The 20,543-nt window shown below is 42.8% G+C and overlaps 1 protein-coding gene across 1 annotated transcript in view; it reads right to left on the bottom strand.

Moving 5' to 3' along the window:
* bmp1a (bone morphogenetic protein 1a) overlaps positions 1–20,543 on the bottom strand; it is a 30,158-nt gene that overhangs the window by 5,950 nt on the left and 3,665 nt on the right. The window contains exons 2-13 of the mRNA XM_023287266.3: positions 15,155–15,268; positions 11,992–12,117; positions 10,778–10,895; positions 9,191–9,369; positions 8,793–8,898; positions 3,907–4,031; positions 2,225–2,340; positions 1,960–2,062; positions 1,502–1,618; positions 961–1,106; positions 670–865; positions 305–430 (exon numbers count right to left, since the gene is read on the bottom strand). Coding sequence (XP_023143034.1) covers positions 305–430; positions 670–865; positions 961–1,106; positions 1,502–1,618; positions 1,960–2,062; positions 2,225–2,340; positions 3,907–4,031; positions 8,793–8,898; positions 9,191–9,369; positions 10,778–10,895; positions 11,992–12,117; positions 15,155–15,268 — 1,572 coding nt within the window. The remainder of the gene's footprint in view (positions 1–304; positions 431–669; positions 866–960; positions 1,107–1,501; positions 1,619–1,959; positions 2,063–2,224; positions 2,341–3,906; positions 4,032–8,792; positions 8,899–9,190; positions 9,370–10,777; positions 10,896–11,991; positions 12,118–15,154; positions 15,269–20,543) is intronic.

The raw sequence follows: 20,543 nt of genomic DNA, 5'->3' as shown, positions 1-20,543 counted from the left end.
ACGCAGCAAATACACAGTGACTTCCTTCAGGGGCGGACGGGGGTAAATGGGTATTGCACAGCTTGTATACTAACAGTTAGGTCTTAAACAACAACATGTAATTTAAGATTAAAATAAAGCTTGCATTGTTGTGACTCAAATCTCTAAAAGACAGTGCCAGGCCAGCACAAACTTCACCGTTGGCATCTTTTCCGGCTTCCAGGAATGACTGTACTTATTGTATTTGGGTGGCTAACTGTGCAAAGCGCTTCAGCATGTAAATGACATGGTGAGCAGGGCTGGTGACTTTTCTCCCTGTACTTACCCTCACAGCTGCGCTTGTCAGCAGCCAACTCATAGCCTGGGTCACAAGCACACTTGTAGCTGCCTAGTGTGTTGACACAGCGTTGCTCACAGCGACCGTTGTCCGGCTTGGAGCACTCATCCATCTCTGAAAACACAAAGACGTGTTAGGGCCCTTTTCTCTGGCCTCCCTGGCTCAATGGCTTACAGGAGAAACCCTCCAAAACAACAGCAGATTTGGGCAAAGAGGGAGTCGCACTGGACCCGAAGCTGTGAGCAGGACAAATAGATTTGAAATAAACTTGCGCTGTGGGAGTATTAAAAAGATCTAACACGTCAGAGGCGCTGACAGTCTCACCTGAAAGTTTACAGCCCTTAACCTCTCACCTTTGAAGAAGTTGGCAGCAAAGCCAGCCTTGTTGACAGACCCATCTGAAACGAATTTCATCCACAGATGGTTGGAGCTGGTTTTGATGTCATCTGGCTTGTCGTAGCCACAGAAGCGGCCCAGCAGTGGGCTGTTTTCAGTGAGCCCATCGCGCACCTCTAGGTAGTCATATGCACAGCTGTCATGCCTCTCAATCTGTGGAAAGGCAGAGGGTTTGGTTTTAAAGTGGCACAAATTAGCCATTAATCCACAACAGAGAAACATAGTTTGAAAAAGAGTTGGCATCTCACCTCAAAAGACTGGAAGGTAAGGCCTACGTGGTAGCCCTGAGCGACAGATATCTTCCATATGCACACTTTATTGGGCCTGTAGTCATCAGGGTAGTTGGGGGACTGGATCTGGCCGTTGTCCTTTTTCACCTCCCCTCCACAGATGGCTGCATGCGACAGTAAAAACAATACTGAGCTCCCTCGATAGCAATATGATCGCTACATGCCTCTGAAAAAAATGTGCGCTCACTGTTGATTCATTGATTTATGCAATGTGGATTAGCTGAATGCCTTCACATGCGCACACGCACACACACACACACACACAAATACACATCATCCTTTTCCACGGTCTGGAAACAATGCAGCTGAATGTGAAGGCCAGCCAAAGTCTGATTAATGCAGCGTAAAGTGCCTGACACATCAGCAGTAGGAGAGCCAAAAACTGTGGATGTGGCTGCAGCTTCTAGGCACATTGTTGGATGTGTGACTGGCCGTGTGTTCAGTCAGCTGAGAGACATGCCGGAATAGGGGGCAGAAAGGGCAGGGAGAGGGCGCTTACCCTCATAAACGGCGGAGAAACCTTTTCCCACCCAGTTACTGCTGCTGCGGAACTCAATCCACAGTCGGCTGTCGGTGGAGATGATTGGCTCGGGCAGCTTATCTCCACAGAAACGACCTGGGTCACAGGTGAAGACACAAACATAAAGATTGGATCATCACAGAGCGTGCAATTGCTCTGAAATTCCTCTACACAGCTTTTTACCCAGGCACTAAATACATTATGAAAGGATTAGAGAGGAAGCATAAAACAAAATCAAAAATATCTATGAAAACCTCGCCTTTGTTTTATACAGTGTATCTGAACACATAGAACACCTGTATCAATAGCTTGTTTTCCAAGTAATCTGTGAAAGTAAACTGACTATCTTTGAAATCTATGTGATTGGTAGGACAAAACAAGACATCTGGAGATTTCACCCTATTGTTCGAGTTCAGTTCTGTCCTCTTAACACTGACCTTTGAGGGGAGCCTTCCTCCAGTATCCATCTCGGATCTCCACATGATCATACCAACACAAGTGACTCCTGTACAGATCCATGGAGGTGAAGTTCAGAATGATCTTGAAAACCAAGAAAGCATGATTACCATCGCAGTAGGGGCCAAAGGTCATACACTGCTTATGCTCAGGTAAATATCAAGAGACAAAGACAGCATCAGCATGAGCAGTCAGTGGTCCTTGTTTAAAGGCATCACAAATCTGGCACTTTCCATATGCTCATACCTTCTCCCCTGGTGTGACTGATATTCTCCAGATGCAGTGCATGTAGGCTGAGTATCCATTGGGGAAGCCAGGAGAGGAGAAGTTCCCGCTGCTGTCCTGCAGACTGTCTCCGCATCCTGTGCAAAGAAACACAAATCTGCACTTAAGGCCCGAACTTTAGAGCACGACACATTCTTAATTAGTCTCTGCTTGAAAACACCTAAGCCGCTAATTCAGGCTCTGAAGTCAATCCCTGAAACCTCGCCGGAGAGACAAATACTTGAAGCTGGAATTATAACAGCAAACAGGAAGTAAAGAGCAGCTCTTTTATGTTCAAAAGCACATCTGCTTATAATATTCACCCACAACCCTGCATCTCACCCGTCCCCACCCCCATCTACCCCAGATGATGATCACACAAAGGCATAGAGAGTGTGAGACACTTTCTCTGAGCATCCTCTGAAAATAAACCTGGCCCTCTATAAATAACCCAGGCCTCTGGAGGATGTGATGCATTATGTACGTGTTGCCAGTGAAAAAAAAAACAACCCTTAGTTTGACTGGCAAAACTAAGTGTGCAAGTGTGTGAAGACCGACTCCAAACACAATACAACAGCCTCATGGAGCGGCTGATGGATCCTCAGGCCAACTGGGGGAAAAGACGTATTTAATTAAGTCAGGGAGGAAATGCTAGAGAGCAGATTGGTATCTTCAGTTGTCCATCTTGAGAACTGTTTATGAATTCACAATTACCTCTGTGTTATTTTTACCTTGGGCTGCATTTAGTAGGAGTTAAGAAAACATCTTCCCCGCCTGTTTGCGTTCATTGCTTCCCTCGAGGATTTTGTGTGAGCAACAAAACGATGAGCCCTGAGCTACGAGCGGTGTGTAATAAAGCCTGGCAGAGGTCTGCCAATCCTAAAGCATTAACGAGCGCTCAGGCGCACACCGACACATGACGAACACTCCCGGGAATGCGGCATGAATGAGAGATCCATGACTCTTTAAGGATTCTTTTTCCAGGAACACGTGGAGGGACTCACTACCTCATCCCCCACAATGTGCGCCACATCATCCAGTCTTCCTCACGAGACAGAGACTGTCCTGATGAAAGAGACAGAGCACTTCCATCAACACACACCGATATATTTACGGTTAAGACTTCCAGTAGTGCTGTAAAACCACACTGACTGGTCCATGTGGTGAACCATCACTGTTTATTCAGTGAGCTGTAATGTGAGGGTGACAGCTCCGCTATCCATGATTTAAGATGTTCTTCGATTTACATCTGTTACTGCTATAAATTCTGTTTACTTCAAGCCATTCCTGTCTTCTCTGGAAGCAAACAAACTGAGGCAGCCTTACGTAACTCTCCTTAGCGTTTTGCTGCAACAATTTACAGTTTACACGCTGGGATGTGTGGACATCATTGTCTTCACAAGACCAGCTGTTCTTTTGCATCTATCTGGGAAAGAGCGATGACAAACTTCCTGTCCCTGGGTAGTGTTTACACTCCTCCCAGCTTGGGAGCTTCGGACGCTGTAGCCAAGGAACCACCACATCAATGGTACATGCACACAGTCCGAGCTGCATCTGGAGAAGGCAGGAGGAGCTACAGGCCTCTCTCAGGGCGATGCTGTGCACACATGCAAAAATAGACTAGAAAAACCCATAGCAGACAGAATCTGTCATTTTGGTCTTACTGGAGCATTTGTAGAGTTTGCGTGCCTGTGCAATATCCCCTTTGCTAAGTCTGGTTCTCTGGCCAATGGGTGGTCGCACTCCGTTCACATCGTAGCGTGGCAGGATGGTGTCCAGGAAGATGCCTCTGTAATTCAGAAAGGGAGGCTGATGTTAATGTTGCATGAAACTCAGACGGCACACACACACAATCTTGCTAACTAATCCAACATGCACGTACGCCGCAAAACATGTTTGCTTAAGGATTAAGTGAATTACCATCGATCTGTACAATTCAATCACTGTCAACATTATTAATAACTGTTTTTAAAGGATTGAGACTTCTAAAAGCTGTGATGAAATGAGCGCCACCAGTCTTGACAAATCCAAACAAAATGTGGTTGTTTTGTAGAAAAATTCAGTAAATCCAATGACCACACCAGCGAGGGATGAAGGGCTAATTCTCATATTCACTTTGGGATTAACGCTGAAACGAAGATTGAGAACACTAATACACATTTTGCCACCATGAGATGTCTGAATATTTGTGAGATTTCAGATGTAAATCAGACATCTGTTGAAATCAGTCAGTATTTTATTGTTTGTACTGAACTGACACCAAGAGAAAATGGAATTTAAGAGGCTTTCTACTTGTTGACTTCACAATGGGCATGTTTACTGATACCCAGCTGCTAGCAAATTAAGCCTCTTATCTACAAATAAACTCTCTTATGATAATGTAACCATTAAGGGCGTGCTTGACACACTTTTCCACCCATCACCGCTTTCTAACTTTCTAATTAGGTTCATTAAAATCTGATGCTATGTGATTGTTTTCTTAACTACAACAAGTTCTTCTACTCAACATATTATCAATGTGTGCATGTATGTGCTTAGATTCCCTCTACATGTCATCCTTTTTACATTTTTTATCTACTTCATCCATCTTTCAGATCTACTCGTCACTGCTGCAGTCGCTTATCACTGTTCTTTTGAGGCTGGGGTCACACGGTTTGCCTCAGAGGTTAAAGCTGAGATCATTCTTTACACACGTCTGTCCTACAGATGGACCAAGTTTATCCCTTCTTCAGAGTTACCAAACGATCAAAATAAATTGCATAAGCTGTGAGGCAGGCATGTGAACGTCAGCCAAATTCTTGCTAGATTTCAAACTCCAAAAAAGAGAACTATAAATTTGATCAGGTAAAGGATCTACGCAGCTTTTAAAAAATGACAGAACAGAACATTTAGTCCAGAAAGACTCTTTTTTTTTTTTTTTTTTTATTACTGTTGCCTCACATGACACTTTGCTAGTTTATCATCTTCATTTTTCTCTAAGTATTGGCGAGGACCGGCCTGGCTCCCTGGCCGTTCCCATGGTGACATGCCTATCAACGCCAGGCATGTGCAAACAGAGCAGCCTGAGCTAACAGTTTAGACTCTGCCTCCCTGTCTGTCTGTGCGCTTCCAGGAGCCCGTATGCTGGCGGCTGGTGAAAAATGCCACTCCAGCCGGTGTCAGAACAGACAAAGGGCACACTGGCAGGTCTCTATTTGAGTTGGCACCGCTCCACGCAACAGTCCTAAAAAATATCTCCGGAGCAAAGGAGGGGGCCGGCAGAGCTGAGGGTCGGGTAACACGCCCCAGACAAAAAGCATGGGATCAGCCCTGCTTGTCCCCAGGAGACACAGCAAAACATCAAGACAAGCCATGAAATCTTCCGAACAACACCCGCGGCAAAGGCCCTGGCTTCCCACGGTGATTTACTGTAAAACACCGGGCAAACACACTGGCTAACAATGGAGCGACAAAGAAGAGACACTGGCACAGGTAAATCAGCCAATCAGCGCTAAAGAGAAAACGCTTGGAATGACTTGTGAAGAGCTAACAGGAGCCCCTCGTCTGCTAATACAGCTCTGTGAAACATTCCCCAGAAGCGGCACCACAACCTCTCTAAGCAGTCTTATTGATCAGCACAGTTCCACGAATTAGGGCGAGAACACAGTCAGGGCTGAACTGAAAACAGAACGGGGCGGATTACCCCACATAAATATACTTTAGGAGTGGATTGCTCCATTGTGCTGTGAGCTGAAGGGCAAACTGAAAATTTCAAAGATTAAGAGGTTAAGTCCAAATCTTGACCTTAGAGTGACAAGAGCTATACTGAAATGTGCTGAACTGACTGAAATCCAATATGAGACAAAAACCTTTCCTCAAAAGACAACAAACAACGGTTTATCAGTTGCAGCGGACTTTGTTCAGGTCAGCAAAAGAATCCTGCAAACCAAAAGTTTGTTGCACTATGAAGTGGAAATGTACTCCATGTTCTGCATCTTCCCAGATGTTACTCTGTTTTTTTCATTTTCTTGTGCTGTTATCAACATTAAAACCAAACAAAATCCAACTGCACCTCTTCAGCTCCGTTCAATGTGAGGTGCATTCTTGACCTACAGTCTGGATGGACGAGGCCAGACAGGAATTTCTGTACATTGGCCTACATCCAGCCTCAGACTCCGTTTAGACAAAGATTCCCTCTCTGCTTCCCAGAATCTGTTTGCCGCAAGAGCATGGCAGTTGATTTGGGAAGAGGCCACTACACTGAGAGAGTAACCCGGGGCATGGGAGAGCCTGTGGTGGGGAAAAACAAAAAAGCATATATATATATATATATATATATATACAGCTGACGGAGAGGAGCAAGTAAGAACAGCCAACAGCTGGTTCTTATATCAGACTGAGGTAGTAATGATCACGGTCTTTCTGCTTTTGACTTTCATGTGGCCAGAAAACACATTATACCCACTCTGGCTTACTGAGGGCTGTCAAAACTATTCCTGCTATAGGTAGAACACTGCATAATTGGAGTGACTGCTCCTGCATCTGGCCAAAAAAAAAAAAAAGATTTTGAGGCAAAGGTACAAAGCTTAGGTCATATCCTGCACATGTCACCAAAATGTAAAGTTTGGTCGTCACAGCTTACAAAATAATTGTCTACAACCAGGTTAGTCAAGAAGCCACTTTGCACGAAGTGTAGTGATGTTTTCGTAATTATAATAATGAATCACAAGTTGAATCAGAGTCAGCTTCTCTCAAAAAGGTCTATTCTGAGGCCACACGGCTGGGAAATAACTCCTGGAATTAACCTCAGCCTATGATGACTAAAGTAAGAGCCCAGACTGACCAAGTGTTTCTCATGCAGCTTTTTCTAGTCGAACACCGCAACACTCCTGTGCAGTGCTGAACGACAGCACAACATCTGGCAAGGCTTCCTGTAGCAGACGACAGGGAGTCGAGAATGAGGTCAGCTCTGACAAATTCGAGCATCATTTTCAGAATGCAGTTCTGCTTTTACAAACAGAACTTCTCAGTGACATGTTTTTGAGTATCCAGGAAATTCAGTACAGGTTCAGACACAGCAGGGCCTCCGCAGTTTGGCTATTTCTGCTAATTTATCAGTTATTTACCCACAGTTCAAAGTCTAAGTTTCAAATCAAGTGACTATTTACAGAGTCTGGAGAGCATTAGAGTTTTGGCAGGGCTTTTCCTGCGTAGGTGAGGGAGACATTAGTAAGACAATAAAATTTTGACTACTTTATTCCATCCCAGATGTAGGTCATTATTATTAGAGGTTAACAAATTGTGTTTGGTGTGCAGAAGACATTTAGTAGCGAGGCAACACCTGAGTGCTATGATGGTGCTAAACTGCTTTGCAGGCTCAGAAATGCGAGTCCCTGCAGTCGCCTCAGGTGACATCATGCTACTCATCATAAAAACCTCTTCAAAGAACTTTAAGGACCGTAATGAGGTGGTTTATGGTATGAAAGCACAACTTTTACAAGAGGCTTCATATAACCTTGAAAGTGGCGTGCAGAAATTTTGTTGTGATGAAGCGGGGCTACTGTTGCTGGGGTAGCTCAGCCGTCAGGAGCGACACTTCTTTACTGGGGCTAAAGCAGCAGGAACAGAGGAGAGGAGCCTTAATTTGAACCTGCTGTGCGAAGGAGCTGCTACAAACACTTTTACTATGGCTACACAGGCCTGACATGTCCCTCAGAGACGTCAGATTTTGATCATTTTAAAACACTATGTATCTATTGTCTAACTACTAATCCTGCAAAAGCCACAATGATATTTAAAAATATAAAGGATACTGTTGTTAGCACTACAGGTAAACCTTATGAACCAACGCCATAGACCACTTTAATCCATTCAGTGTCCGAAGAGGAAGAAGCTAAATGGAACCAGGCACATTCAATTTCTTGTTACAGCTTACTTCATGCAGCAAGTATATTATTTTTTGACCCGCTGTAATCCCCATACAGCAATAGGCAACTTAACCTTGTCCAAATATTACATAAATCACATTAGTGCTTCCCCAGCTGCCCTAAAGCCCAATACAATGTGAGCATAGAAGTAAAAGAGGCCCAGCATACATAAAACCAGAAAAGAGGAGGAGAATCGTGACTTCTAAATAGAAGTTTTTTGCAGTAGTTTCTTTAGAAAACCAACCCTGTCCCTAGAAACCCTTTCCTTTCTATTTGCACCTCAATGCAAATAATGAGCAAACAATTCAGCTCCAAGACAGAAATTCAAGTAACAGCAGGCTTTTTCAAAACATCACGACCTGAGGCAACATGTTAGTTTTCTAGTGATTTATTAGTAGGGAAGAAGTGAGCGTTGCATTCTTTCTTCATCCCAAGATCTGGAATTAAGCCACATTACTCAGCAGTAGCATACAGACACAGACCTGATGCATTACAGATCTATTCAGACATCAAACCTTATGCAAAGAAATGGAAAACGACGATGGGTTAAAAAGTTGCAAAGTGGGAAACGGTTCAGTCTGACTCAATGTGAGACTAGTCTTCATGTCTGGGATGTATGAAGTGGAACTTGGCTTGGCTCCTACCTGGAGAACGTATTCCTGGCATAGTGCATGATACTGTCAAAGTCATAGACCTCTCCCAAAGAGTCCACCTCCCCCGGCTCCATCTTCAAGAAGTTATACTCCTGTCCTGTGAAAGGAAAAAGAGAAAAACAAAATTGAAATACGAGGCAGAGTCCTACTGTGAACTTCAATGTATGTATGTCAAAGGTGAATACAGACCATCATGAGTAGTTTTATATCTGCTTCAACAGATCTAAAAACTGTTTTTGATAGAAACCTGCAGGCTGAAGATGTGTATAACCCACAGGTGTTTGTTTTCTGTTTTTACAATCTCAGCCCAGGTTCTCTTATTATTTTGGCTCCAACGATGCCTCTCACACATTATTGCTAAGGGATTGCTGCGAGGCCTGTGCTCCTACCTGGTTGAATGTTGTCTCTAATAATGCTGACGTGTTCATCTCGATCAGGCCGCGTGTGTTCGTGCCAGAAGCCGATCACATGACCCAACTCGTGCACCACGATTCCAAACTTGTCACAGTTTTTACCGATAGATATGGCCTGGGGGCCTCCTCCTCGGCGACCCACATACGAACAGCACCTATGAATCAGCAGCCGGACGCACACATGCAAACACAGAGAGGCAGTGTTAGCAAAGTCTGAATATAGAGACCAGATTTTATACTTCACTAAATGAAAAAGTGACTAACAAGTATGTGGAAACAAGGATGACTGCGGGGGGGTAAATGTGTCTCTGGCTCTGTAATCCTTAATAGCTCTGCATTTCAGCATGTAGTTAATGTATATAATGAGGCTTGTAAAGAAAAAACTTCATTATCTGAACAGCCTCAGGTCTGTTATAGGAGAGCGGTTCGAGACAAGCCATCATCCACACATACAGGAGTGACATTCATTCATCTATCTCCTGATGCAAATGCCGAAAGTGACGGTAGAAGCCTCCTGGCTGCGGCGCTGCAGCTCGGTGTACATGAAAGCTTCAGTGTGGGAGTCGGTAGGACGGGCACACACACACATAATGGCCCAGTGGGCCAGACAGCCGCTCTCTAATTACAGTGAGCCAAGTCAGGCTCTCCTGAGACACGCCTTGAACTTTGCACAGGACAGATGGGGGCCTGCTGAATATGCAGCAGAGTCAAACGTTCCCACTGCTAACCGCTGCTGCCTGTGTGGATAATGTCATCATTGTTGCTCCGGAGGCCAGTAACCAGGCTAAAATTGGCTATTAACAGTTTGCTGGAAAAAGTTCCATTTTATGAGTTGCATCCGCTTTCTGTTTCACTGTTTGTGTTAAATGAAACAAATAAGTGGGAGAGGTAAATTCTGTGTAATGACATAATGGCATCCAGCTTGTGGAGTAAAACTATGTGAGGTTGGTGTGTCCCCTGGAAACCTCCCTAATAACTCTAACAGCACTGACCTCTTTTCCCTCAAAATCACAAATTACTAGGTTGCACTGGTTTCGTATCCAAATACACCAAATGTTTTAATTAAAAAAATATTTTATCACGAGATTAAAGAGGCCTACACGTCCAAACAGGTTGTCAACAGTCGCTTAGCAACTACAAGAGCCATAACCAGCACTTTCTCTGGATCTGTTTAAAGAGAAATGCTGAGTGGACACTGAGCTGAACTTCAGCGGAATAAACAGGGTTACGGAGGCTGAGGAAGCCTCTTTCTTGTGTGCTGCTCCTGTACTTCACACATGACATAAGTGCTCAGTGACTGATGGGGAGCGAAGATGAGGCTCAGGAAATTCCTGCCCACTGAATGGTTGCCTCTTTCAGGACTAGTAGGGGGCCGCAATAACAACTCACACTGGCTGCAGGGAGACTGCAAGCAGAGAGGATGAACAATGGTGAAAAGCTGATGAGCAGGAGGCAAGGAAAGTACTTAGGCGCTATATAATTAGCTGTAGATAATGAGCGTCCGACAGAGGCTGACCATTGTTCACTTCCTACATGTGGGAGCTGAAAACTCCACTGACTCACCCACATGGTCGGTAGGTGAAGACAATATAGCTCTCCTCCTGTGTCCTCTCAATAAAGGTCACACAGGTGTGCTTCTCCCAGTGCCGCATGGCTTGGCGGAATATCGCCCGCTGGCTGCCTGAAAGGGATGTCAGAGAGGGTGAGAAAACACACTCACACACAGTATTTCATGGAAAGAAAGGGGATGAATAGAAGTGTGTACTGCTCACACCAGCTTAAGGCTTTGCAGTTTGATAAAGAGTAGATTAAAAATCATGTTTTCACCTTTTTAACCACCACTCAGGACATATTTTGAATGATGATATGGAAAAGGTTTTGTATTTATTATATCAAAATACCACCTTTTTTCCATTTCTATAAATTAGGTGTTAATCTTAGTTAAAAGTACTTCAACACTTTATTTCCCAGTAGAAGTCACGATTAGGACACCCGGCTGCCTATTCTTGCAATTTAATCACATGTAAAAAAAATAAAGTTTTGCACTCTAAAAAGTAATTCAAGCGGCCTGTTCCCATCACTTAATTAAATACATGGTTGCAAGATAACAAATGTAGTTTACTGATTTAGATGAACTGTTCAAGCTGCAACATTATTTTTGACGGGTTTGGTTGACATAATATTGCTAGTAGTTGCATCAACTTAACGTGTGAAATTTGAACTCCAATTTCTGTGTTTGTTGATTTGAAATTAAATTCAAGTTGAGGCAACTTAATAAAATTGACTTATTTTTTCTTCAGCTTGAGTTCAGGACTTCAACTCCCCCTTTATCTTAACATATCTGGGCTATTTCAGACAGGTAAAGTTCCTATTTAAAAATAACTTTGATTGTAGATTTGGGGGTAAAAGAATCTAATTCCCTTTAATTAATGTAATGTGTTATTTGAACATAATTTCAACAAAAGTTTATATAATTTTAAAAAATGATGCAAACTATTAATCTTTTTTTTGTGGCGTCCAAACATTTTTGAGTGTAGGTCACTGATGTTTGAATCTGGTGGCTGAGATGTGTCTAATCTGTGTCATATGTTCTGTTTGTTGGGTTGACTTGTCTTTGTACATTCCATTTATCAAGTCCAAGATAATATGAGTATTTACTTTAACAACACTTGACCATGTAGCATCATAGGTTTAGACCACAACCCATTTCATAGGTGCTGAGGGTTATTAAGAAGTTCTAAATTTAAACATCAGATTAACAAATAACTGTGACTTACCACTAAAGTTACCACTGATGACATATGGAATAACACCTTCAGGCCAAACACGCTCAGGTCTGGAGGTCGCAGCTCTTTTCCTGCGGTGGGAGCCTTGCCTGTTTTGATTACTCTGACTGGTTGATGCTGAAGATTTCAACAAAACAAGAGAACAACAAAGAGGATTCAGTCCATTCCTTGGTCTGACAGAGCAAACATTTCTCCAACAGAGACAATACATTTTCCCTCTGCATAACCTTTTTGACGCTAATCAGACATTATAATTATTCTTCATTTATGAAATTACATTCCCTCCCTCAGCATGACATTTGTTCAAATAACACCGTTCTTCCCATTTGCAGTGAATGGAATTGATTGAAGCCTAATTCTTTTCTTCCTTCAAATTAATTTCACCATTTTAATGTCACTCAACCACGCATTAATGTTACCATGGAGACTAAGCTCCCACCTAAACCTGGTGATTAAAACAAGAAGCATCCATATGTGAGCCGCATATAGCACAATCACCCTACTAGCAAATTAAAAGTCAGCTTTAAATATATTAAATATAAAACATGCACAGGTGGGTTTACTGCAGCTGATTTAGAAAAACAAATGAAAGGAACGGTTTTATCTGTGTAAGAATTACTACACTGGTTTTAACTGGCATCTTATGTACTGTATTAGGACATTAATTTAACTAATTAAAAAACAAACAATTTAAACAAACAGAGGTATGAAAGATATGTTATTATTTAATCAAATAAAAATGACCTTATGTCAATATTCAAACATCAACCACGTCCACAGCACATATCATATTTTTATATTTCTGAGAATTTGTGACCTTAAAAGGATATAAATATTCACTGTGGATGCTACATTACAACATCAGAGAACAATATATCCTCTACTAAAAAAGCAGAAGTTACTCTTTTCAGTAAATCTGAGTGGGAGAAAAATCCTCAGCAGTCTTATGACCAAAACTGAAGAGTGCTGAGAAAGATCCTTATATGTATGCTGTGTGCGAATTTAAGAGGTGTGTTGGGAAAAAGTCATGTTTTAAGTCTGTTACCATTTTGATACTTTATATTTTTCCTTTGATTTTTTTTAAAAATCATTCAACCAAATAATTTAGGAGAGTTGACCTTTCAGGTTCTATACAGGGTTAAAATATCACTACAGGCTTCCCAGATAGAGATTCCAATAGCTGATTTCACTCAGTTTTTTCATTTCTGGGTGCAGGTGTGGAAGTAAATCTGTCAGTGCTGCATTTCCCTCTAATGAAAACCTCCCTGTGATATAATGATGAGTGTCCCTGTTCAGGAATTTATTAAAAGATTTATTAAAACAGTTAACATGTTGACCTCAATGCATGCTGGTTGTTGTAGGAACAGCAGAGTGGGGATTTCTGGAGCCTCTTCACCTACTTCCAAAGAAATGGGAACTAGTCCAAAGATATCAAACCCCAGCAATTCTTATAGCATAAAGAGTAGCTTTCTTGTGAGACATCATCTGGATGACCACGATGAAGCCCTGAAGCTGTTGTTCCATAACAATACTTAGAGCTGAGCGACTATGAGCCCTCGTCTCTCCTTTAGAAATGTGATTATCATGCAAGCCTCAGTTCGCAGCGATTTTTTAAATTTGCTGGAACAATGTGTTCTGTTGAATTTCAGTCTGCAGGAGTAAATCTTAGCAGTCTTGCGAGATCAATTAGCACGTACATTTGTGCATGTGTTGTGGAAAAAGACTGATAACAGCCAAATCTGCTCAGTTAGCTGATAAGAAGTGCTGGGGACACAAAACTTGTGGAAGATGTGTTAATTACAAGAATATGATTAAATCTACCATCTTCATTCGTGGTTGGAAAGGGAAGGCTTTGTTTTTTAGGTCAAAGCCTTTATTATTTGTTACTCTGGTTGTGTTTTTTCTTTAACCAAATGCTGTTGCTCTTTGGTGGAGAGACTGAGATGTATCATTACTCCAGCAGCAAACACACAAAACTGTGTTCAGGTTCATGATGACTGAGCAGGATAATAGTCCAGAAAGAGAGGACAGGTAACGGATTAAATTTGTTTAAATGTTTGATGCCATACGGAAAGAAAGAAAACTATGAATCGAGGTTTTTCCTGCACTTTTCAGGACAAAAATGGCACTTAAACTTACTTTAAATGTTTAGGAAACCAAGATGACTGTGTGGCATGACTGAATTCTACCCATTCATTTTTTTTTTAATGCACTTTAGACATGAGAGTCTTCTAGACTACTACGAACTGGTGTCTATACCTGTGTAAGGTGAGCTGGTGTAAATACTGAACTGACTGAATTTCTATGCAGCCTCATGCACAAATCATTTCGGGGAATAAAAGAAAAATGTCGCACCAATGCTTCAATGCGTTTTATGCAATACCACTATACTGATAGTGTTTCTCATTTTGAACACCAGTGTAGCCTTTCCGCTTCATACAATTCAATGTCCTGTGACTAACCTGCTTAAGTGGATGGATTTTCAAAGGTGACTTTACTCATAGCCTGTCCCTGAATCTTGTCTCGACTGCCTGATTCAGACGTGACTATTTACCCTGAAAAGCTATCTTACCAAGTGGATATTTTAAGCAGCTGAAAGGTATTTTTAATCGTCAAAAATGTTGCTTTTCCCACAACGTGCTTAAACTGGAGCAAACCCCAGCAAACTGACAACATGCACTTGCATGTTGCTTCATGCTCGTCTGTAGTTTGTGGGATTGCGAAGGCTATTGGTCTCTGCTGACTCACAGCTGTTGCTTAAATAGCACTGTTGATTTTAAGAACAGCGTTCAGCCTGACAAAGCCCAGCAATTACCGCAATACATGGTGTTACAGGTGGAGCTCTGTGTTAGTGATAACATGATAGTTGTAGGCATAAAGATTTAAAGAAAGCTCGTGAAGAACACAAAGCTGCTCTCTGACAGGTGTTGCTGCCGGCTCTCAGGATAGGAGTGGTTTTACAGTTGTAGCGCTGGAGAACAAAACATCCTCGTATATAATTATTCCCCAATTAGAAACCAACCACGCGGGAACCTGTCCATTTTAGGTCTTCTGCTGAAACTTTGATCTGCCGTCACAGTCCAAAACACACTGCTTCAGCACTCCTATGAAGACTTTTTTTATTTTACATTGGAACCTTTGATGCAGCTGTTACCTGTATCGGTATGATTCACAGTCTGGACGGTTCTCTGAGCCAAATCTATGATTCGGTCCACTTTAAACGATCGCAGGTCCTCCTCATCCAGAGCAATGTCTCCCAAAAAGGCAGCTGAAAAAGACAAACAGAGACGGGACTTGTCAGACGACGTGTAAAGGCAGTTCCACGATATGAAGCATCAGTTTGCGCTGCCTCGTAGCCTCCAGCTTTTCCTGCTGCTCAGACTGAGTAGGCTGCGTGGAGGCCCAGGAAAAGCACTTGAGGAAGGCCTAGAGCGCGCAGCACACACATATGAAAATATACATTTCATTCCTTTCTTGACTCTGTTCTTCCTACCCTTTCCTTGCGGTGAAATAGAAATAGAGTTGTGAACCAGCAGTGTGTCAGTTTTGGATGACAGGGAGGCTCAGCTCAGTCGTATGATAGAAATAAAAGCAGCACACTGCACATTGCTTGTGAAGGCCCGTGCAGTGAAGGAGTATGAACTCAGTAACCCAACTGTTGACAGGATTAATTGAAACAGGATTTGTCCAGATGTTAACAACAAAACTCACGCCATGTGTGCTGGCGTCCTTGGATAGTTAATGAGAACTGTCAGATATGAAACAATGAGACACTGACACTGCCTCGATGGAGTAATATGGGGCACCTTGAACAAGTAATAGCTCTTTAATGAGGCCAAGGAGAGGGGAAAATAACCAAACAGTCCCACTTTATGAGGAATGTGCTTTATTAGATTTCTTACTAAATGCCCCATTGCTAGAAGTCCTCTCCACAGAGACAGGGTGCTCGGTTTTACAGGCTTTTAACACCAGCACGTTTCCAGAATTTATGGTCCAGCTTGTATGCAGGAGCTTGGGGGGTGGTGGGGAAGGGGGTAGATGGTGTGGGTGGGGGTGTTTCTGTGGGAGGAAGAAGGGGGAGAGAGGAGGGGGTGTCACCACGATCCATCTCTGAACAGCAGAAAAAGATAAGAAAACAGAGGAGAGGAAGGAGATGGATCCCCTCTGTCCACATCGCGGCTCTGAAGGCAGATGTGCAGCAGAAAAGAAAATGACTGCCTTCTGGATGTGAGTTTGTTAGGTCAGTGTGGTGGAGGGGAGACCAACACTCGCAGGCAAGAAACCAGACACCCATTAAAATGTACAGTTAATGGGAGGGATTTACAGTGGTTTTGTTTATTAGGAGGTTTGATCTGTAAAAATCTCCAGTTTGTCACCCCCCATACAAGCTGCCAAATGCGCAAGAAATCCATTTTGTGGCATCAGTCTTGAGGCAGCTCATACTTTTTGCTTCCTTTTAGCACGCAACAAAAACACTGACAGGATCGGTGTTTCATCTCTCGCACTTGTATAAAACTTTTACAGAGGTCTCAGACCGGAGAGACAGGGATGAAAGGCACTACAGAGACAAAGACAAAAAAAAACCTGGCTCGAGTCCATCTTGAGCAGAGGAATATTATTGAAACAATCTGGAGCTGGCTTTAGTAGATGCAGGCTGCTTTTCTACCCTGCACATCGTGGAGGATGCACAGCGGAGTGGCTGGATCAGAGGCTAATGGCAGCAATAAGAGGAAGGTTTAGATCTCTGCTGGCGAGACGGGGCATGCACAGAGGACAGGTCTAAATTCCAGAGGTCAAAGGGATCTTCTAATTTGTACTTGCAGAAAACACTGACTTGACCAAATCCCAGACACAAAACAGACTCCCCTCCATCAGCACTCCTGACAGTCATTGCCAAAAACACCACTGATAAGGGGGAGCTACCAGATGTTGTGCAGTATAGGATGGATAGGCTGACTACAGAAGGGGATTTTCGCTTTTATGTGCACATTTTTATTTGCTTCCCAGAACTAGCGGAGCGTACACAGGAACAGACAGTACTTGAACAATTAATTCCAAGTTGCTGTCACATAAGACCATATGCGCTGGAAAAAAAAAAGTACAGAACGATTGTAGGAGACTCTTTTCCCTTTATTTCCACTGACAAAAACTGGAGACAACCGGAGAGTGTGTCTCTTTGCATGCTGCGTTTTTGCATGTTAGCGTTGTGTTGTGTTGTGTGTGCAAGCCGTGACCAAATAACGAGGTGCAGGCTTTCTCCCACCCCCATGAGGTTCACAGAGGGCTGCACTCTTAGTCCCAATCATACACCACAGTTCTGGGGACAGGCTGGTTAATCCGCAGTGTCATTGTTCTCAGACAACAGTGGAGACTGAAGTGAGCAAATGCGCAGCCCAGTGGCATTAGGACTCATTTCCCCCGGGCGCAGCAGTCGTCCTGGAGACGCTGTTGCAGGTTTATGGAAAGGCTCGCAGGGATTGTGAATTAATCCCCTTGTCTCCTGGCTTTAATTATCCACAGACACACGGTTTTAGGAATCTTTTGTACACAACTCTGGGCTGGGATTGAGGGCAGGCTATGGAGAAAGGTGATAAACTTGTCTCAAAACAGAGCGCTGTAACTGATTCGAAGTGCAAACACGGTGAGACTGGCGTGTTGTACAGTAGATTACAGCCCAGTGAATGTGGCAGATGGCAAGTGATCATCACAGAGTACAGTGCTGCATCTCCTTCCAAACATTATTCATTACCTAAATGACAACAGCTGCAGCTACAATAATAATATCCATGCAGGAGAGTTAGGTAATAGTAGGAGGGCTTCAGCTCAAGAGAAAAAAATAGGGACTGAAGTTTGACTGCAAATCTGTGTGTGTGTTTTTCACACACTAATGCGACCTAACTGAATATATAACAGAGGCCATTGATGAAAACTGGATTGCGAAAACTTGACAAGTGATAAAACCCAACCTCCCCCGCCACTGAATTTTTAAACCATCATAATCCTTCTCATCTCAGACTGCCCCCCCAACAATCAGCACATCCAGTCAGATTACACATGAGACCTCAATCAAATTAATCCCATTGATTGGTGTAATGCCCTAGCCTCGACCTCTGCGGTGTCAAATACTCCAGAACTATTCCCATAAATCTCCTTCGGTGAAAACCAGACCGTGACATCTGCCACTGAAACCTGCACAAACATCAATACTAAGCCTATACAGACACTAACATCAGCCTATATTTAGATGGCCTGCACCGCTGTGAGGCTTATGAAGACATTTAGACAGTCTTTTCCCCATACATGACCTAATGATGAGGGATGGGAAAGCCTGGCCAATATGTAAGCCTGGAATGCATCACAATACAATGGCACCGCCTTTCACAGACTGTGTTTGGTAACAAACACTGCAATTTGAATTCCAATAGAGGCCAATAGTGTATTCTGTTTAAGGTGATTACCATTTGATGACAGTGGAAGGATCACTTTTCAGGTTTTCATTTGATACCAGCTATTTCTGCCAAAGCCTGACTAGTGCAGGCATCATTCCTCCAGACATTGTGGGTTTAAAACCGCACAAAAAACTGTAAAACAGCAAAAGCTGTGCAACATGAATATCAGGACAAACTTTCTATGAATAAAAAAGCAGAATCCTAACAAAGGGATGATGAATTGTATTATGCAAGCCTGTTGTCGTGTAAATACGCTACCTCTCTCCTTTGTAAAAACAACACCAGCTGTTATTTCTTCAGCAAATGCTTACCTTGACATTTCCTAACACCGCAATTTGAGCCCAAGGCAGGAGAGGGAAAAAAGTCTCCTTACATGCACTTTGCTCATTTCAAAAAGGCAACTATGGCATAATTAGAAGAGAGGTTCTGGCGAAGTCACAAACTACAGCTAGAGATTCAAGTAATTATTTTCCAATAAGTCCTGACGTCTCATCACCCAGAGCTGAGATCAAGACCCAGTTACTGTCACCACTCTGCAGCTTCCATCTTATTGACAAAATGAGAGCGGCTTCAGCTGCAAAGGGCACACAGCAAGAGACTGCCTCCCCTTTAACATTTCACACTTCATCAAGCCCATTAGCAGATTGGATTTCCCAGCTCATCCCTGCCACTGATTACTGATACACCATACTGCCAGTCGAACTCTCTCTAATGACTTATCAACTTGCCAAGCATTTGTCTTTTTTAATGTCTACGATACACAGTATTTCATCATCACACTATAGGGATTTTCACCTGTGACAAAACTTATTTTGATCATCCAGACTTGCAGTTGCTGGCTTAGAAAGCAGATTGATACACAGCCTGCTCTGAGCAAAAGTACAGATTTTCTCAGAACAGATGTCCAACGTAAAGTTTAAATGGGTTTGTGGAGATAAATCTGGAAGCAATCCTCAACTCACAAAATTTTCCATAAATAATAGCTATCTGCAGCTGAAGAAAACATCGAAAGTATTCGCTACAGGTGGATGGAAGAGAAAAACAATTCTTCCACATGAACAGCAACATAGCAGATATGAATTGCTTAAAAAGCAAACTGTGAAAAGTGAAAAATGACTGTTAAGCTGCTCATTATTAGAAGCTAGTGGGGCATCTTTTGAGCTATTTGAACGAACCCTCCTAGGCATTTGGTGCTACTCAGACTCCGCACCGAGACTTAGAATTAATGTAATGCAAGATTAGTTATTACTCAGCTCTGACAACAAACATATTGTTCCAACTAATGCACTGAGATCATGCCAATAGATCGGCTTCCTAATCGCCTGAACCCTGCCGAGAGAGAAGTGGCAGGGGTCCTGTAATGTAAAAAAAACACCCAGTGTGGGCTCAGCTATACAGCCGGCATTCCATGATAAAAGAAAAGCATCTGCTTAAGTGTTGCTTGAAGGCCCAATCATAAAGTTCAACAGGCAGCCCCATCAGCCAGTCAGAGCAGGACTGAGGGATGCAGCTGGATAATGAGTGGCATCTGTTTAGAGCTGCAATTTTCAGAGAGCCACATTTACAAAATAAAATAAAACAAAACAAAACAAGAAAAACAAAACAGAAACCTTTGGGAAAAGGATATCAACGCATAAATATAATGATTTTTTAAAAATTCGAGCTGATTCTTTCTGACATAAGGCAGCAATACATCTTTACATCTGATACAGTCTCACATTGCCAGGACATTCTGCAGCACTGTCGAATGGTCTGACTCCACCTCACTATTATTCTGCTATTAGGGGGGAAAACACTCTGGTTTCACAGTCGTGAAGGATGCAGCTTTGGTGCTCACTCTAACCAACGAGAGATTTTTTTGTGGAACATTTTGACTGACTGTGACTAAAATGGATAAGCTACTGTAAAAACTAGCAGGGATGCTTCACTGCACTATCCAAATCCTCTACAAAATTTGAAGTTTCCAGCATTGTAGGTTGTGGCCTGGAAGTTGTTTCTTTCCAACTGCAAAGAAAACTGTAACACACAGACAGCGGATAGGGGAGAATGCTGGCTTAAATAAACATGGCTTATACCCACATTCTACATCCGCTG

The sequence above is a fragment of the Amphiprion ocellaris genome, chromosome 6, assembly GCF_022539595.1.
Source record: "Amphiprion ocellaris isolate individual 3 ecotype Okinawa chromosome 6, ASM2253959v1, whole genome shotgun sequence".
NCBI classification, from domain to species: domain Eukaryota; kingdom Metazoa; phylum Chordata; class Actinopteri; family Pomacentridae; genus Amphiprion; species Amphiprion ocellaris.
This window is presented reverse-complemented; position numbering and strand designations above follow the sequence as displayed.